The sequence below is a fragment of the Falco biarmicus genome, chromosome 10, assembly GCF_023638135.1.
Source record: "Falco biarmicus isolate bFalBia1 chromosome 10, bFalBia1.pri, whole genome shotgun sequence".
Classification (NCBI taxonomy): Eukaryota; Metazoa; Chordata; class Aves; order Falconiformes; family Falconidae; genus Falco; species Falco biarmicus.
In genome coordinates this window covers 18746766-18764729 of record NC_079297.1, presented here as the reverse complement: position 1 = coordinate 18764729, position 17964 = coordinate 18746766, and the positions used below count along the sequence as shown (strand labels likewise).

At 48.1% G+C, this 17964-nt stretch overlaps 4 protein-coding genes across 4 annotated transcripts in view; 2 read left to right on the top strand and 2 right to left on the bottom strand.

Annotated features, from left to right (window-relative positions):
* SYT7 (synaptotagmin 7) overlaps positions 1-17964 on the bottom strand; it is a 271753-nt gene that overhangs the window by 209836 nt on the left and 43953 nt on the right. The gene's annotated exons all lie outside the window — the stretch shown is intronic.
* FEN1 (flap structure-specific endonuclease 1) lies at positions 4-2840 on the top strand. The gene is made up of 2 exons (XM_056353519.1): positions 4-87; positions 699-2840. Exon 2 carries the CDS (start codon positions 700-702, stop codon positions 1846-1848), a length of 1149 nt encoding a protein of 382 aa, XP_056209494.1. The 5' UTR covers positions 4-87; position 699; the 3' UTR covers positions 1849-2840.
* On the top strand, positions 7604-8737 carry LOC130155810 (olfactory receptor 1052-like). Its single transcript, XM_056353523.1, has one exon. It carries the CDS (start codon positions 7626-7628, stop codon positions 8595-8597), a length of 972 nt encoding a protein of 323 aa, XP_056209498.1. The 5' UTR covers positions 7604-7625; the 3' UTR covers positions 8598-8737.
* Positions 11821-17496, bottom strand: LOC130156156 (uncharacterized). Its single transcript, XM_056354430.1, has 2 exons — positions 16470-17496; positions 11821-12776 (listed from the first exon to the last, which is right to left on the bottom strand). Exons 1-2 carry the CDS (start codon positions 17494-17496, stop codon positions 11821-11823), a joined length of 1983 nt encoding a protein of 660 aa, XP_056210405.1.

The following is a 17964-nucleotide window of genomic DNA, read 5'->3' as shown; positions in this document are numbered from 1 at the left end:
GAGTGGGAGCCGTTCGCTATTGGCTCCGCCGGCTCCCGGCGGGTATTGCGGCGGCGCGCGGGAGTGGTGGCGGGATCGAGCTGCAGGGTAATGGCGGCTGGAGGGGCTGTCGCGGGCCAGAGGGATAATGGCGGCTTGGAGGGGCTGAGGCGGGGGATAATGGCGGCTGGAGGGGCTGAGGCGGGCCTGGGGTGGGTATCTGTGGGCCGGGAGAGGCCACAGGAGAAAGAGGGGTAACGGTGAGGCTGGGGGAGGCTGTGATTAGAAGAGGAGGATAAGGGCGGGCCCTGAGGAGCGGGGGAACAGCAGGCTGGGGGAGGCCGAGGTGGGAAGAGAGATGCGGGTTAATGGTGAAACCAGGAAACAGGGAGGTGGGAACGTGGGGTTAATGAGACCTGGATGGCTGTATGGTGGAGCCGGTAGAAGCTGAGGTAGGAGAGGGGGGTAATGATAGGCTTGGGCAGGGGATGACGTTACGCTGGGAAGGCTGAGGTGGGGGCATAATGGTGGGCTGAGGCTGGAAGCTTCGTGATGGCAGCCAATGGAGACCGCAGCCATGGGGTAATGGTTTGCAGGGGAAGCTGTCACCTCCCTGTGGTTCCCCCTACAAAGGTGGTACACCACAGCCCAGCTGTTAACCCCCAGCACCTTGTGTGGGCAGAGGCTGATCCCAGGATGATCCCTTTTCTGTTTCCCAGGATGGGAATCCACGGCCTGGCCAAGCTTATTGCTGATGTGGCTCCTGCTGCCATCCGGGAGAATGACATCAAGTCTTACTTTGGCCGGAAGGTTGCCATAGATGCCTCCATGAGCATTTACCAGTTCCTGATCGCCGTGCGGCAGGGTGCTGAAGTCCTTCAGAATGAGGAGGGTGAGACCACAAGCCACCTGATGGGCATGTTCTACCGAACCATCCGCATGGTGGAGAATGGCATCAAGCCAGTTTATGTCTTTGATGGCAAGCCCCCACAGTTGAAATCAGGGGAGCTGGCAAAGCGGACTGAGCGCCGGGCTGAGGCAGAGAAACACTTGCAGGAGGCTCAGGAGGCCGGGGAGGAGAATAACATTGAGAAGTACAGCAAGAGGCTGGTCAAGGTGACACAGCAACACACTGATGAGTGCAAGAAATTGCTAACGCTGATGGGCATCCCCTATGTGGAGGCGCCAGGGGAGGCTGAAGCCAGCTGTGCTACCTTAGTGAAGGCGGGGAAGGTCTATGCAGCTGCCACGGAAGATATGGATTGCCTGACCTTTGGCAGTCCCGTGCTGATGCGGCATCTTACTGCCAGTGAGACAAAGAAGCTGCCCATCCAGGAGTTTCACCTGAACCGTATTCTGCAGGATCTAGACCTGACCTGGGAACAGTTTGTGGATCTGTGTATCCTCCTGGGCTGTGACTACTGCGAGAGCATCCGCGGCATTGGGCCCAAGCGTGCTGTTGAGCTCATCAAGGAGCACAAAACTATTGAGAAGATCGTTCAGCAGATAGACACCAAGAAGTACCCGCTGCCTGAGAACTGGCTGCACAAAGAGGCCCAGAAACTCTTTTTAGAGCCTGATGTGGTCAACCCCGATGCTGTTGAACTGAAGTGGACCGAGCCGAATGAAGAGCAGCTCGTCCAGTTCATGTGTGGGGAGAAGCAGTTCAATGAAGACCGGATCCGCAACGGGGTCAAGAGGCTGAGCAAAAGCCGGCAGGGCAGCACGCAGGGCCGGCTGGATGACTTCTTCAAGGTGACGGGCTCCATCACATCAGCCAAGCGCAAAGAGCCAGAGACCAAGGGATCAGCAAAGAAGAAAGCCAAGACCAACAATGCTGCGGCCACAAAGACCAAAAAGGGAAAATAGCCAGACTGGCCAACCACAAACCCCTGCGACTGTGGGTTTTATGCTCAACCAGGAATTTTAGGTTAATAACAAACAGTCATCTTTCTGTCCTGCATGTTAGTGCTAGGGAGGATGCTGCTAAAATGTTTCCCGACAAGGCTAGGTTAGTGAATCAGATAAGTGTCTTCCTGCGCAGCAGTAGTAACATATGAGGCTAGGAGAGAAGAGAGCTGAAACCACTGCAGCATCAGGGCATTGGGGGGTGGGGGGCGGTGAGGAGCCAGCGAGTCACGTTCAGTAGCAGCATTCATTGCTTTTCATTGGTTTGAGACTTTGGATGAGGAGACCAGAGGTAATACCCAGGTTGTGGAGTTGAAGGGAGGTGCTGATCAAAAACACCCTCTCTGATTTAAGAAATAAAAAGTGGAACAGCTATAGTGAACTGGGTACACATAGTAGCGAGATTTCTGTCTGTCACCATCCAGAAAGAGGTAGGTGCAAGCAGCAGAGGCTGAAGGAGAAACTGGGGAGATGTGAATGGAAGGCAAGCTGGAGTTGGGAAGGGGACTTGAAATTAAGAGGTAAACTTCTCTCTTTAATGGATATTGGGTGTAGGTTCTTTCTTCCTTTATTGTAGTCACTTTTGTCACTTGTTTTTTTAAAAAAAGAAATTGTAATCCCAATTCCAGCTAAGTTCTGGTCCACTCTTAGTGCACAAACTGAGGAGAAGCTGAGCTGAGCCTACAGCAGTCCAAGCCTGAATTTTGCTGCTAGTTTCTGTTTTATGTTTAGAAAGAAAAATGTCAATAAACCTTGAATGGAAGCATATTCGCTCCCTGATGTCCTGAGGCATCCTTCCACATTATACACAGAGACAGATCCCAGACTAAGAAATGAGATGGTGCCTCTTTTTTTTTTTTTTTTTCTTCCCCTTTTCTGTATTTTGCGTAGTCTTTTCCTCTTGTCAAAGCAATGTGCTTGGTTTTGTTTTAAGAATAAAGTTTATACACAAATACAGTGTTTCTCATTCTCTGGAGAAGTGGCTTAAACCTTGTTGCTGAAGGTTGCACAGGTAACGAAAAATGCCAGTTTTAGAGCAAAACCTATTAGTGACAATAGCCAACAAATCAAGCACAGGCTTGAATACAGGAAATACAAATTGTAAGCATTTGGATGCTTTGTAGACATCAAAAATCTGTGGGTCAGCTCTCTGCCAATTTAAAATGAGAAGCTGGGCTGGCTTCACAGGGGAATTCCTTTAACATCACTAAAATGATCCTGATTCTTAAGCCACCTCAGAAATTTTCATAAATGTAGTATGAAGGAAGGTGCTGTGCATAGAGCTTGAGCTGGGTGCCCTGCCTAGCTCCAACTTGCCAGCGCAGAGCACCCAAAACTTTTAAGTCTGCTTCTCTGATCTGGTGGTTTTCACAGGGGCTCAGCCTAACCTTAATTCCAAGCCCTAAGATCGAGAACTTCTGGCAAGAAGCAGCCTCGAGGCTTCACATGAGGGCAGTGGTAGCCAGTGTGCTTCAAGAGAGTCATCTGTGCTCCCCCAAGTGTCAGTGCAGCGGGCACTTACCCCCTCTTGCAGAATCTCGTCCAGAAAGCCAGGTAAGTGCTGCAGAGAAAAATCAAGATTTTAAAATCAATAGGCAGATGATGTTTTATCACCTGTTCTGTACATTTCTGTATTTAACAAGGCTTTTATCTGCCAGTATTTGTGCTTTCAGTCCTAAATCGTTGTCACTGAGCCACAAGCTTTTGTCCCTCAACTGGAAAAACCTGCTCAAACAGTTTAAGCAACTTCGAAAGTCACTGGTTTGTCTTTTCTAACGGAGATGAGCCTGGGCTGAGTTCTTGGCATAGTTTACCCAGAAGGTGTTGGTGGTGGCGTAGTTTGAAATCTTGGCTCTTCTCAGACCTTTTCCTGGCCACCACATCCTGCTCCCTCTGTCCTTCCTCTCCCTCCCTTGCCTTTGCCCCTCCCACTACCTTTAATTTCAAAATGCAGTAAAGACAAAAAACTGGGATTGTGTTTTCTCAACATGTATTCTCTTAAATGTTTCAATTATTTGTTCTAACAGGAGCTTCTTAATCCAGTATTTCTTATTTATCTGTGAATGCCTTCATTGTGACCACGTGGAAAGGTACAGTGAAATGGTTTTGTGGCAAGCAAATGAAAATTTATTTAAAAGAATATTTGGAACTAAGAGTCAGGAAAATGCTTACAGCAAGGAAGTAAACTTAAGTTAGCAGCAGGAAAAAGAAACTGCAGTGACTGTTCAGCCTGATCCTGGCCCCCACAGCTGGCTGCAGAGCCCCCCATCCCACCCACTTCTTGCTGACCTGACCAGCGTTTAGTTCATCGCCTTATTATGCATCACTTTAATAAAGTGACAAAAATAGCTCCAGGAATGAGACAGAAATAAACGATGAAACATTTCTAAAAAATTCTAACAGTCTTTGACACCTACCTTTAATTTACCTAAAGGAACAAGGTTGTTTGTTGCCTGCCATTTTGTCAAGGGATGCACACAAAGAAACATTTAACTTAATATAATTTCTCTAATGAATCTCAAGTGAAAGCACAAGCATGATTGGAGATATAACTCTATGTTTGTGCACTTGGCTTGCACCGTTACACCGAAGCATGCGTTACGCTTTGTACCTTTGGGTTGGAAGTGCCGCTGCATTGCCTCCGTGGCTTCCCGTGGTGTGGTGTGTGTAGCATGCAGCTGCAGCCGTCACCTCCCAGCACAGGAGCCACCAGCTTGAGAAATGAGGTTTTCCTAAGTCCTAGCTGTAAAAACTTACACCTGCAGGGAGATGGCGATTAATGTCCGTGTTTTATCTGGTTACATTGCTCACACTTTCAGCTACCTTTAAATATATATATATAAACTTACACAGTTTAAGTGAAGCTCTAAACTTGCACAGTCCAAACAGGAGAATAAATCCCAAACCCTGGCATCCCACTAGGCGTTATTTAGCGCACCCCTATGGCTGCTTTCCCAGCTGCAGCTCAGCACAGGTGAAAGCTTCCCTCCCTCCATCTCAGCATGGAGCAAAGGCAGGTGAGCGAGCTGTGCATGCTGAGCTGTGCGGGACAGGACCCATGTCCAAAATTCTTCCAGGCTCTTCCAACAGTTTCTAATGATCTGTTCTGTGGCTGGCGTGAAGCTCTTTGCTCAGCTAAGATTTACTTCAGGGATTTTATCAGTGAGGGCCAAAGCAGTAAATAAAGCCAGGTGCTGTCCCCCTGCACAAGCCCTTTGGGGCAGCGTCATCACCATTTCTTCTCACCACCGGAGCCGCTGCGTTACTTGATTTCACTTCTGAGTGCCACATCTGTGAACTGCCGTTTCCCTCCCTGCATAGCAGAGTCATTTGAAGAACGGAGGAAAACACATCGCACCTCTTTCTGCCTTAGGACAATGCGTGTACATCATGTGTGACTCACAGAGAGATGCATCCGGGTGCTGGGTAAGAACGTAGTGTTACGGGAGAGCAAGACTGTGGCTACAGGCTTCAAACAGAGTACAATTAAACCCCGCAGCAGGCAAGCCTGCAAATTTATCAATTCAGGGCAAAAGCTCGTTAACAGACTATAGCTGAACTGTATGTTTTCCATATGTCTGAATGCTAGGCATTATCTTCAGGCTTTCTAAGTATGTGTTGTCATCTTAGTGTGATAACACCTCTGAGAAAAGATTTCAGAAGCTGCTTTTTTGCTCTGAACTTACATGAACTGAACAGGAAAGACCAGAGGAGGGCTGCACTACACCGCAGCGCAGGGACACCTGTAGCCTGGCAGCATTCTGCAGGGCTCAGCCCAAGCAGAGGAAATCTTAGAGATTTTTTTTTCCTCTAGGAAGAATAAAAACATGCTGCAGTGCCTAGAACAGCCTCCTGCTTCTGCCCATGCTGCAGTGGGAATCCTCCTTTGCAGAAAGCGAGAGCTCAGTCCCAGCAGTAGGGTTGGGTGGATCTGTTACGGGTTTTTGTAGATAAAGATGTTTAAAGTGTTCTCAAAAAGAAAAAGTTCATTTAGTGGAAGGGAAAAGGAGCTTCAGCCAAAACCCAGGAATATCCTACCAGCTATTTCTGGTATGTGGGAACCTCATAAATATTTGTAAAGTGAAAACTCTGTCTGTAACAGAGATATAAGCAAGAATCTGGTTTTGTACCAGGAAAGTGGTATGCGGCAATGTATCTCAAATGTGAGATAGCCACCCTGATGGGAGCTGCTAACACCAAGAATGACAATTAACACATCCAGGGATGCCTGGTGCAGGAGCAAAACTGCCAGGCGTCATCGCCCACAGCATCCTTCCCACTCCAGGACAGCATGCTGCGAGAGAAATGGCAGTGTACCCTGATTCAGTAGGTCCCAGCCCAGCCTTTACAGTGTCCTTGGAAAAACTGGGAGGCAGCCGAGCAGGTGGTCTCAATATTCCAGAGAACTAGTTTATCCTCGCTCCCCGCTGAAGGAGGGGAATTGCAGGGATGATCCATGTGGAAGAGGTCTCAGTGATGCAGGGGCACACAGGTTTGCTTCATGTAGCTTGGATTAAAGTCTTCTTTCTCCACGGTTCATCCCATGTGCCACACCACCACCTGCTTGCCTGGTAGTTCATGTTGTTTTCACCACTAGGTCGGGTTTTTTCCCCTGACATTTTCCATTCTAAACAGATTTCCACTGCTGTTTATCACACTGATCTTAATTAACACCACTACCACTATTTATGCCAGAAGCCAGTCTTCCAGGCTTATGGACTCCGAACATCTGCTGGGAAGTGTGATTAACTGGCACTGGAAGGGCTTGACAAGAAAAAATACTGTGTGCAAGGTGTTGTGTGGTTTGAAAACGAAGGCACCAGTTTTCTTTCTGCTATATGGAGCCTTCTGTTAAGCAATTTAATTTTCTTTTTTCCCTTCTCACCTCCTGAATTCCCATGAACACAGCTAACAGCTTTCTATTACATATATAACACATTATGTACAAATTGTTTCTTATTCATTTCACAATCGTGAAGAGCAGCCTGAAAACGCCTTCCTCCCCTACCCTGAGTGAAGAAAAACATGTAAATAAGAGCCGAGCTGGAACAGATACAAAAATTAAGTGTACTTAACCCCTGTTTCACTGTGGTTTGCCACACTGGGGGAAATATTTTGCCCGTGCTGGAACCGAACCGGGTATCGACAAAGACCGGCAGCTCAGCCTGTCGTTGCCCTCTAGCACTGGGGTTTGCCACAGGCAGCCGAGCGACCCCCGAGCCTCCGCCGCCAGCTTCCGAGTTGGTGAGGGCAGCTGGGGATCCAGGGAGCGGGTCAGAGAGGGCACAGCAGATTCAGGGCTCCCAGAATCATCCTGACTCCTGTGTTTAGTCTTCTCATGGGGAAAAATTAAATACCTTTCCCTTTTCTTCCTCCTGTTCTAATGAAATGAGATGGCAAGCTTGCAAATTCTTCACCCTTCTCCCATTTTCAAATCCTTCCATATTGGGTTGGTGGTTTGTTTTTTTTTTAAAGGAAAAAGCTTTTATTTTTTTAATTCAAGCTCGTGGTTAAAGAGGGGAAGGACAGAATGCAATTTCTGAAAGGTTTTGGATGAGTTACTCTGCCCATGAGGATTTGCTGAGAACCTAAGTTGGATCAAAGGTATCTAAACTCTGTAGTTTGAATGAAGAGTGCTGGCTGGCAGCCGCTTCACACGCTAGCCATGCCACTGCTCTTTCCTATTTCACTGATTCTCCTCCTTCCCAAACAGGCGTGCTGCTGTGGAACACAGCAATATGGCTCAAGGCAATCACACCACAGTGACCCAGTTTGTCCTCCTAGGACTAACAAGTGAGCCTAAGCTGCAGACTCCTCTCTTCATAATCTTCTTAATGATTTATCTCGTCACTCTGATGGGCAATCTTGGGCTGATAACCTTGATCGAGACCAACCCCCGGCTGCACACTCCCATGTACTTCTTCCTTTGCAACCTGTCTGTTGTTGATCTTTGCTACTCCTCTGTCTTTTCTCCAAAGCTGCTTATTGGCTTCTTGATGGAAAAGAAAACCATTTCTTACTCTGCCTGCTTCGCCCAGCATTTCTTTTTCCTTATGTTTGTGACCACAGAGGTGTTCCTGCTGGCTGTGATGGCATATGACCGCTATGTCGCTGTTTGCAACCCGCTTCTCTACACTGCTTTGATGCCCAGGAGTGTCTGCACTCAGCTGGTGGCTGGGTCATACATAGGGGGGGTTCTGAACTCACTAATCCAAACGTGTTGCTTGCTGCCATTGCCTTTTTGTGGACCAAATACCATCAACCATTACTTCTGTGACACTAACCCTCTGCTGAAACTCACCTGCTCCGACAACCACCTCAATGAGCTTCTGCTTGTAACCTTCAACGGAACCATTTCCATGTCTGTGCTTTTCATCATCATCATCTCCTACGTACACATCCTTTTCTCCATCCTGAGGATTAGGTCTGCTGGAGGAAGGCGCAAAGCCTTCTCCACCTGTGCCTCCCACCTGCTGACCATTACCTTGTTCTACGTGCCTGCAGGGCTGAGCCACATGCAGCCAGGCTCCAAGTACTCGGTGGAGATGGAGAAAGTCACTGCTGTGTTTTACACCTTGATCGTCCCCATGCTCAACCCTCTGATCTACAGCCTGAGGAACAAGGAAGTCAAAGATGCCCTGAGAAAAGCAACAGCAAATAAAGTTTTTGTGAGGTGCCTGCTGACCAAACTGACCCAAACCAGCCAATAAAACTCCTACTGTTTCCCTTTTTAACTAGTCTAATGTCAGCTGCCCAGAGGAGTAAGGAACCACCTATTCACAGAAGCAGGTACAGCACATTTTAGCCATGCTTTAAACTCTGCAGAGAATGTTAACAAGCATCCTGTCATTACGGGCCTCTGATAATATTTACTTGTCTTCTCTTGTGGTTTGTTTTGGTTTTTTCTGTGAAATTATGTAGTATCATAGCAGGTGGTAAAAATAAACTCATAAGGAATTCCCCTCTTCAGCTTCGCTTCTTAAGAAGTTGCACTGATTCAAGCAGGGGTTCCTCCAGGGCAAGTTCAGGAGAACTGGAGGCTTTGGGGGAGGTATATCCAAAAAAACCCAGCTCACTTTGGGCTAATTACAAGGGGACAAGGGCGGGGGGGAAATCTCATTTGCTTCCAGGGCAACGTGCCATGGAAAGTAAGGAAAGGGAGGAGGAGCAGAGCCCACTGAGCTGGCAGGGGATGAGAGCAGCAAGTGCTGAGATGTGGCATCAGGGAGATGATGTGATGCTGAGCAGCCCGGAGGCAGCACAGCCGTGTCTGTGCTGGAAAACCTCTACTGCTTTGCCTCCAGACCCGGAGGGGGCTTCCACCCGAGCTGCTGGGGTGTCCTGCTAAGCTCCCAGCACCACCCCTGGGGCTTGCGCATCCAGCTCTGCCTCGTCTCTGCCTGTACCCGACAGCTTCACAGCCCCTGCGTGGATCTCACCCTACACCCTGCTTCCTGCAGCTGCCAGGCACCCAGCTCCAACGGGTTTGCTCTACTGGAGAGAAATGGGCTTCACCTCACCTGCACCTTACATCTGTTTTAGGAAGAGAAGCAACAACAAGCGATGCTTCTCCCTGTTGGCAAGGTGTTTAGCATGACTGAATGTAACTAGCTATAGAAAAGTATTTCCCCCCCATTTTCTCGTCATGGGGCTGTGGTCAGTGATATTTCCCCCCAGCTGACTCTTCCCCCAAGGCAGCTGCACAGCTGAGGAGGTACCACTGCGGGATGCTGCAGGATTTCCTGCTCTCCAAAGCAGAAGTGACTGACTACAACCTGTTAGAGACCTGTAGCAACGAGGGCTGGGATCCCAGGTCCCCACAGAGAGAAGAGGGGTCGGCTGTCACTCAATGTCAATTTGCACATGGTTGCACCGGATTTAGCCCAAACACTTTTTTTCATAGCTAAACCAAAAGATAAATACCCCTAGCATGACTTCTTTTAGATAGTCATAGAAATCACAACCTAAGCACACCCACTGTATTATTATACCAATAATTCAAACTTGGTTTTGCTCAGGTGTGGACGCCTGATACAGAGGAAAATAAAGTCCACCCAGAGCAGGCAGCTGAGCAGGAAAGGTACAGACACAGACCAAGGGGCAGATGGGAAGATCTTTAGAACACTTACCTTTCATAAAAGCTTGCTTTACCCTTAGCTTGGACACTGGAGGGTCTTGCCTCACATTGTTTGACTGTTTGCATGATGCAGCATGGCTCAGGGAGGACAAGTCACTCCCTAAGGGAAGGCAAACTGGGAGCTGAAGGCAGCCACAACATGGGGCACCATCCCACAGAGCCCAAGCACAGCAGCAGCTCCCATCAATAGCACAGGGGAAACCAAGGGGCAAATTCAAGCCCAGGGCCAGCTACAGCACAGCTCCAAAAACAGTCAGATACCCAGGGCTGAGCTTAAATAGTGCCCCAAGCCTGGGGCAGAGGGTGGGGGCGGATGCCCAGGTGATGCTGGCCATGGCAATTACCATGATGCCACTTCCTGATGTCCTGGGGAGAAGAGAACTGGTATTTTTCCCCCACCCGGTGCCCTAAGCACAGCTAGAGCAGAGTATCCAGCATCCTCTACTGTACCCCCCCGCACAGAGGAGGGATGGATGGGGCAGAAGGGAGCACTGAGCTCCTCTGCTGTGCGTTAACAACTTGCATCCCTCCTTCTCACCCCACCCAAACAGAGACCGTGTTCTCTGTTTCTCAGGGAAATTGTCCAAATGCCAGTACTGTTCATGAAAATTCCATCAGAAATATTGATTAAAAGCTTTACAGCATTCCACTTCACCTTACAGCTGGTTTTAACTGGTTACCATTGCATTCATTCATTATTCCTTACGGTTCTTTCAGGAAGACTACAGTTTACAAAGGTGCTTATTTTAGAACATAAAATGTATTCACGTTATCATGATACAAGCTCCAAGTTCTTTGCAGAAATTGTATAGTTCATTAAACTTAAAAGGTGTATCTTGATTAAATGTGGAAAAACCTTTGTCTACTGTTTCCTTTAGAGCATCTTCCACCTCAGCCACGTGACGACGTACAGCAGAGTCATAACTCAGTCAAACCACGGACCATCGAAAAAGGAAAAGATCAGTAAGTGTAAAGGCAGGGCATCCCAAGAAGGTTCTGGCTGGAACACACTCCTGGCAACGTATGTACGTGCACCCCCAACCAGTCGTTAGCACGGCTCCAGGTCCCCTGAGCCGATGCCATGCCTTTGTGCTCTCACACGATTCTTCTATACTTTGGGTCACAAATGTCACCTGGGGTCACAGCTGGACCTTCACCGGGATGGCCACATTCCACGCTGCCTGTTGCCAGATCACTCACGTTGCTTAAACATAATCCTCTTGCCAGGATCACTGCCAGCAGGATCCTGCAAGGATCCTCCTTATGCCCTTCTACACACAGCTGCTGTTTCCCACTTTACACAGGGACCTCGCCGATCCCTGGCTTGGCAAAGCCTCGGTAAAAGCAGATCCAAAACTGCTCCTAGAAAAATCCAGAGAGCCTGGGTCACGTTGCAGATCTGCATATATCACTGGCTTAACTAGATCCTCTGTTCTTCAAGCTTATTTGGGAAAAATTATTATCCAGCAGGCAATGGGAATATTACTAATAGTTTACCTCCCATTGCAGCATCCTCCTTATGGGCAATATTTCCATTTAACACAGTTGAGACACAAAACATCATGGTACCGTTTCAGTTTTGCCAGGAAAGCACTGACAATTGTTTAAATTAATTATTGTAGGCTCATGCCACGATGAAAATAAGCCGAAGTCATTTGAGGAGCCTGATCCGTCACACTGGCTCCCCACACCCTGTACTTGCCATGGGATTTCCCTATGCGTGAGCAGCGCAATAATGGCCAATAACACATATTCCTTTATTACCTCCCAAGTACCGAAGAGCTGCAAATGCCTTTTCAAAGCTTGGATAGATGGGGCACCAGCTTTCGCACCCACAGGCGCCTCAGGGCCCCCTTCACCTCCTTGTTCCTCAGGCTGTAGATGAAGGGGTTGAGCGTGGGGGTCAGGGTGGTGTAACAGACTGAGGCCAGCTTCGCCTGGTCCCACCGGCTCGCCTGGTGAGGCTGGACATAAGCGAGCACCGCCGGCACATAGAAGACGGTGATGGCAACCAGGTGGGAGGTGCAGGTGGAGAAAGCTTTAAGCCTCCTCCTGACCAAAGGGATTTGCAGGGCAGCATGGAGGATGTAGGTGTAGGAAACCAGGATCATCAGGGAAGAGCCCACAGCGTTAAGCCCAGCATTGAAAACCTGCAAGATCTGGTTTGCACGGGTGTCTGAGCAGGAGAGCTGCAACAGGGTGGGTAGCTCGCAGAAGAAGTGGTTGATGCTTCTGGCCCGGCAGAATGACAACCTCCCCGCCAGGATGGTGTGCACCAGGGAGCTGAGTAAGCCCATGGTGTACACCAGCACCATCATGCCATAGCAACGCACCCTGGACATGGCAGTGGTGTAAAGCAGCGGCTTGCACACAGCCATGTACCGGTCATAAGCCATCACCCCCAGGAGGAAGCACTCACAGATCATCAAAGCTACAAAAAAATATACCTGGGCCAAGCAACCCAAAAAAGAGATGTGGCTTCTCCCCAGAAGGAAGGTCTCCAGTGCTTTTGGGACAACAGTAGAGGAGAGGCAAAAATCTACGAAAGATAAGTGGGTCAGGAAGAAATACATGGGGGTGTGGAGCTGGGGGTCGGTGTTAATGAGCAGGATAATCATCAGGTTCCCCAGCACCATTAAAACATACAGGCATAAGAAAATTGTGAAGATGGTGGTTTGTAGCTCTGGGGCATCAGAGAAGCCCAAAAGGATGAAGCCAGACAAGACGGTGAAGTTTTCTCCACCTATCATTTCTACAGGTTAGGTGAATTTGCATAGAAATAAAATGAATCAATGAAATAAATCCCTAGGAGAGAAATACTGTGGAAACATTGGAATTTAATCCGTAAACCAAATGTGATAGGAAGTGGTGGGAGTTTTTTTAGAAAAATACAAGGCAACTATTTCTGTCTTTGTCCCAAGCTTTGAAGTCAAACAGGTAAAGGAGCTAATTACACAGTCAGATATTAAAAAAGAATAATTCTACATGATTTATATGTACTAATGATACACTAAGACATATCAAAATGTTTATCCAAGTGTAAAAAAATGAAGCCAAATAAGCACATTCCAAAATGTGGCAAACAGAGAAGATGTGTATTCTCACCACTGATTTCTGGAAATTTAGGGATTTTTTTTTCTCTTTTCTTTTTTCTTTCCAGACTGGATCAGTGCTCTTCTGTGGCCTCATTAGTTCTGGTCCAGCCTTTTCATCATGAAACAAAGCCATGCACTTGAAATAGTTGGTTTGGGGGGGGGAGGGGGTTAATTTCTACATTTATCTGCTTTTGAAGAACCCCCCTGTGTGCTGGGTGGGAGGTGGAGCCATGGTATCATCTTCAGCACAGCTTTGCTTTGATGGCAGGGAGCTTTCTATGACCAACTAGCAGCCTTCAAATATATCACATATACACCAAACTTTTTAAAGCTTCACCTTGGATTGCCCCATCCCTCCCATACAGCCCCTCTGCAGATGAATTATCTGGTGGAAGATCTACCTACAGATGTCTGCAGCGCAGCTGAAACGTCCCTAGATCAGCCATAGATGGGGTCAGGAGTGTGGTTTTTTGAAGGAAACCTCATAACCCCTGCTGGGGCACAGGGTTCATGCCATGGATGCTCTTGGAGAGCATAGATGGGCTTCCTTTAGATGCAGCTGCTGCAGTACATCCCGGCCACGGAACAGCATCTGCTCCCCCAGGACAGGCTGAATTAAAAAAACCACAAAAGGCTGAAGTGAGTGCAGGAGGGTAATTCAGTCCTAGTGGCAATTGCTTTACGCTACCAACCTCAGACCTTCTTGGTCAACGTCGCTTGGTAGTGGAGACGTTGCTGCAGCTCTGTCCGGATGACTGGTACCCTGGAGGCATGCACTTCTCTCCATCGACAGCAATTTAATCACCAGGATCAAACTAACCGTGTCCTAGTGGTGCATGGGGCCATCCTGCAGAGGCAACCTGTGGCGACCAGCTCATACGTGACCTTGCAGCCCCGGAGAGGACAATCACACTTGAAACAGCTTCAAGGTGAAGACCATGCTAAATATTAAAATAACATGTCAATATTAAAGAAATTATTCTAACTAACAAAAATATTTACAGTCTTGCCAAGTACAGACGGAGCTCCACCTGAGCATGAGCCCGTGCTGCTGGACCTCGCAGAGCAGAAGCTTTTATCCGGAATGTTCTGCTCATCCCAACAGGACAGCAGGGAGTTGGCTGCTCTTCAGCCATGTGAGCAAAACAGAAGTATTAATTGGGCTTTTTTTTTTTTTTTCTTTGGGGGGGGGGGGTGGTGGCGGGGGGAGGTGTCCTTTTTTTTTTTTTTTGGTTTAGGTTTGCCAATTGATCATTTAAATGCAGAAATTAAAAAAAAAACAAAAAACAGTGATTACCGTAACATGGTTTTTTTTTCTAAAAAAAGGAATCAATTGGCTCCTTGGAACTTATATACCCATCCCAGCTCCCTCAAAAAGGGATTGGTGTGAATTTTTCAGGTGTTAATCAATACTGTAACATGCTTTTTGCACTATGAAGTGCACAAACAGCTGAAAAGAGAGCAGCTGAGTGCGGTGGAAGCAGAGTGCTTCGCAGCGTGCCTGCTCGTACCCCTGCACTTCAAAGTGTTGCCAGGTCACGGGCAAGGCAGCACAAGGGTCACCACCTGGAAAACTCAAACCCTTTTTTACCTGCTTGGTTGAAATGAAAGGTGTTGGCAGACGTGGTGCCTGCAGCTCCTCAGGAAACCCATCCGATGGGTGGAAGCTGCAGCAGGAGGAGAGATGCTCTGGAGCAGGATCGCCCAGGCTGGCTGGCAGACAGGATTTATCCCAGACGAAGCATTACCTCAGGTGTTTGTGCAAGCTGTTCTCCCTCAGGACCCTCCTCCAGCTGATAATGGTTTTGACCTGCTCAGCAAAAGCCCCTTCCACCCCCCCTCCCTCACGACTGCGCCAGCCCCTGCAGGACCAGCTCTCCTGTGCAGACCTGCCCCAGCTCCAGGGCCACCACCTGCTCTTGCAGGACGACAGCTCCAGGGCAGTTTGCTGTTTATTTATCCAACTATCACAAACTTCTCTGTTTCAGCCTTTCCCTTTCCCACCAACAGGGAAAGCTGACAGATCAGCTAGCGTTGCATTAAAGGATGCTGAAAACAAACTGAACGGAGCATCCCTGCTTTGAGTGTGGCCGTGGGGAGTCCTCTCCAGCGGACAGATTTATTTCCATACACTTTACTGGTGACCACACAACAGTTTGCTCAAAAGCATAATTTTACACAGCTGCTTTGAGGATAGAACACAATTAACACAGATTTACCAGCTGTTTGTTGATGAATCCTGAGTGCCAGTATTTCCTGAAAGCTTTGGTTACCCAAAGAGACACTGTAAAACCATTAGTTTTTATATTAAATAAATATAAGGGTGGGGCAGATGGGAGGGAATGCCAAGCTATGAAAGTGTGGGGAAGAAGGATGGAGAAGCATATAGGTGGCTTTAGATGTTTTTTATGTAAAACTTTTTGCCAGAAGATTCCAGATGGTTAGTCCTGGAGCTGCACTGGACATGGGTGGCAAAGGATTTCCCCATGGCGTTTAGCTTCTTTCTTCCCCATTCAGTATTGAGCTAGAACCAAGGCTTGTAAAGTGGGAAAAGCTATAGAAGGGGGTGGGTGGGTGTGCAGAGAAATAGGGAATAATCCTTACTCAACTTTAGGACAAAAAAAAGAGATTTTAAAGATTATTTTTTTAAAATATAGGGAAGGCAAAAGGATCCACTAGGAATACCTGCTGGGATAGGGTGTGTATCTGCAGGGTGAATAACATGCTTGTTCCACCTCCATCACGAGATGACCCCAGGCCACCAGCACCTTGGCTGTTCAGGGGAAAGGAAGATCCAAACCCCCCTCCCACCAGCGCTCCAGCTCTTTACAGGCCCAGTTAAATTCAGGGCAGAGCAGAGGCTCAGGTATGACTTGTCCCCATTTACCGTGAGTGCTCTGATGACCAGCACACCATCACAGCATTGATTCACACTACCTCACTTTGTAGTCTGGAGCTAAAAGTCCTGGAAAAATCAGTTATCAGCCTCCTAAACCCAGAAACATCACCAGAAGACATTGATTAATATCAGACATGAGAGACCAGACACCGGCTGGTTTGATGCCAGCAGGGCAAAACCACCACCTACATTCTTCCTTTTCCTCTCTGAAGCCCAAAATGAAGTTGATTATTATTTTTTTACCAATATTTAAATAATAAACAATATGTACATCAAGTCTCATTTAAATAAGTTTCTGCTCAGTACAGGGTCACTGTCAGGTCTCAGGTTACCACCAGGAAAGGTCCTGTCCCTCCCAGCGCAGCACATATCCTTGGGTCGGGGAGAAACACGGGTTTTAGGTGTCCTCCTTCCAGGTGTGTTTAGTTCCTTCTTCTTGAAGGTGCAACACCTAACCTTTCCTCCTGAAGGTGCAATACCAAGCCCTCCTCACCACAGCAGTGTAACCCTCTCCTTTCAGCCCACCAGGAACCACAGGTGGACAAAGCGGAGATGACCCTACCTTTGGATTTCCTCATGGTGTTCTTCACATCGGTGTTCCTGAGGGTGTAGATGAGAGGGTTCAGCATGGGGACTGCAACGCTGTACAGCATGGAGACCACCTCGTCATGGCCCAGGGAGCGTCCGGAGCCAGGGCGCAGGTACATAAAGAGGGAGCTGCCGTAGTACAGAGCAATGGAGACCAGGTGAGAGGTACAGGTGGAGAAGGCTTTGTGCCGATCAGCCATGGAGGAGATCCTGAAGACAGTGGAGAGGATGGACAAGTAGGAGGCTAGGATGAAGACTGTGGTGCTTAGCACATTGAACCCCACCACAGCAGAAACAATTGCCTCGTTGACATGGGTGTCAGAGCAGGAGAGGGCTAGCAGCGGTGGGCCATCACAGAAGAAATGGTTGATCCTCTTGGACCGGCAGAACGGGAGACGAAAGATGGAAACCGTGTGTATGGTGGAGCTGATCACACCAGCCAAGTAGGCACCAGCCAGCATCCCAAGGCAAAGGCGCTGGGACATGACCGCAGAGTAGAGCAGGGGGTTACAGATGGCCATGTAGCGATCATAAGCCATAGCAGCCAGCACGTAGCACTCAGTGGTGGCACAGGTGGCAAAGGAGAAGAGCTGAGCAGCACACCTAATGAAAGAAATAACCTTCTCCTCCACCAAAAAGTTCAGCAAGGTTTGAGGGATGATGGTAGAGGAGTAGCAGATGTCCAGGAGAGACAAGTGGCTTAGGAAGAAGTACATGGGGGTGTGCAGGCATGAATTGGTTCTGATTAATATAATTACTCCCAGATTTCCCATTAAAGTGACCACATAGACAGCAAGAAATAAGACAAAGCATATCATCTGCAGGTCTGCTCGGTCTGTGAAGCCCAGGAGAATAAACATGGATGTAAACGTATTGTTACCTTCAACCATATTGAATATATAAGCAGTTCAGCTGCTTTACATCTTTCAGATGGAAATGCTTAATAGGCCAAGTCTGTCAATGATGTTGAGAATGGCCAGTTTCTGCCTCTCAACCTGTTACACCACTTTAACCTCTCTCAAAGAGAATTCATCTTACCACAAGTTCCCAAGGCCAGCCTCCACCTCCAGCCTCAACACACAACCACCGGCGATATGCTTGGAAGCCGGTGGGTATTTTAAGGTGAGGAAGGAGGGCAACACCGTACCAGAATAAAGCCTAAATAAATTGCAGGGCTTCGTCGTAGTTCCCGTCAAGCCTTTGACACATGGAAGTCCATTATTTCCACAGTAACTGCTGAGAAAACGGAATTATTTCTCATCTTTTGAGTGCTCCCAGTCCACTGTGAGCACATGAGGAGCAGGTATCTCTCCCGTGTCCCAGCAGGTATCTCTCCCATGTCCCAGCAGGTATCTCTC

What these genes read in the sequence shown, in the direction of transcription:
- LOC130156156 (XM_056354430.1), bottom strand. Translation starts at nt 17,496, where the DNA reads ATGGTTGAAGGTAACAATACGTTTACATCCATGTTTATTCTCCTGGGC. An exon ending in CCTTCAGGAGGAAAGGTTAG is followed by an intron (nt 12,777 to 16,469) that starts GTGTTGCACCTT and finishes CCTAACCTGTAG; the next exon opens with AAATGATAGGTGGAGAAAAC.
- FEN1 (XM_056353519.1), top strand. Translation starts at nt 700, where the DNA reads ATGGGAATCCACGGCCTGGCCAAGCTTATTGCTGATGTGGCTCCTGCT.
- LOC130155810 (XM_056353523.1), top strand. Translation starts at nt 7,626, where the DNA reads ATGGCTCAAGGCAATCACACCACAGTGACCCAGTTTGTCCTCCTAGGA.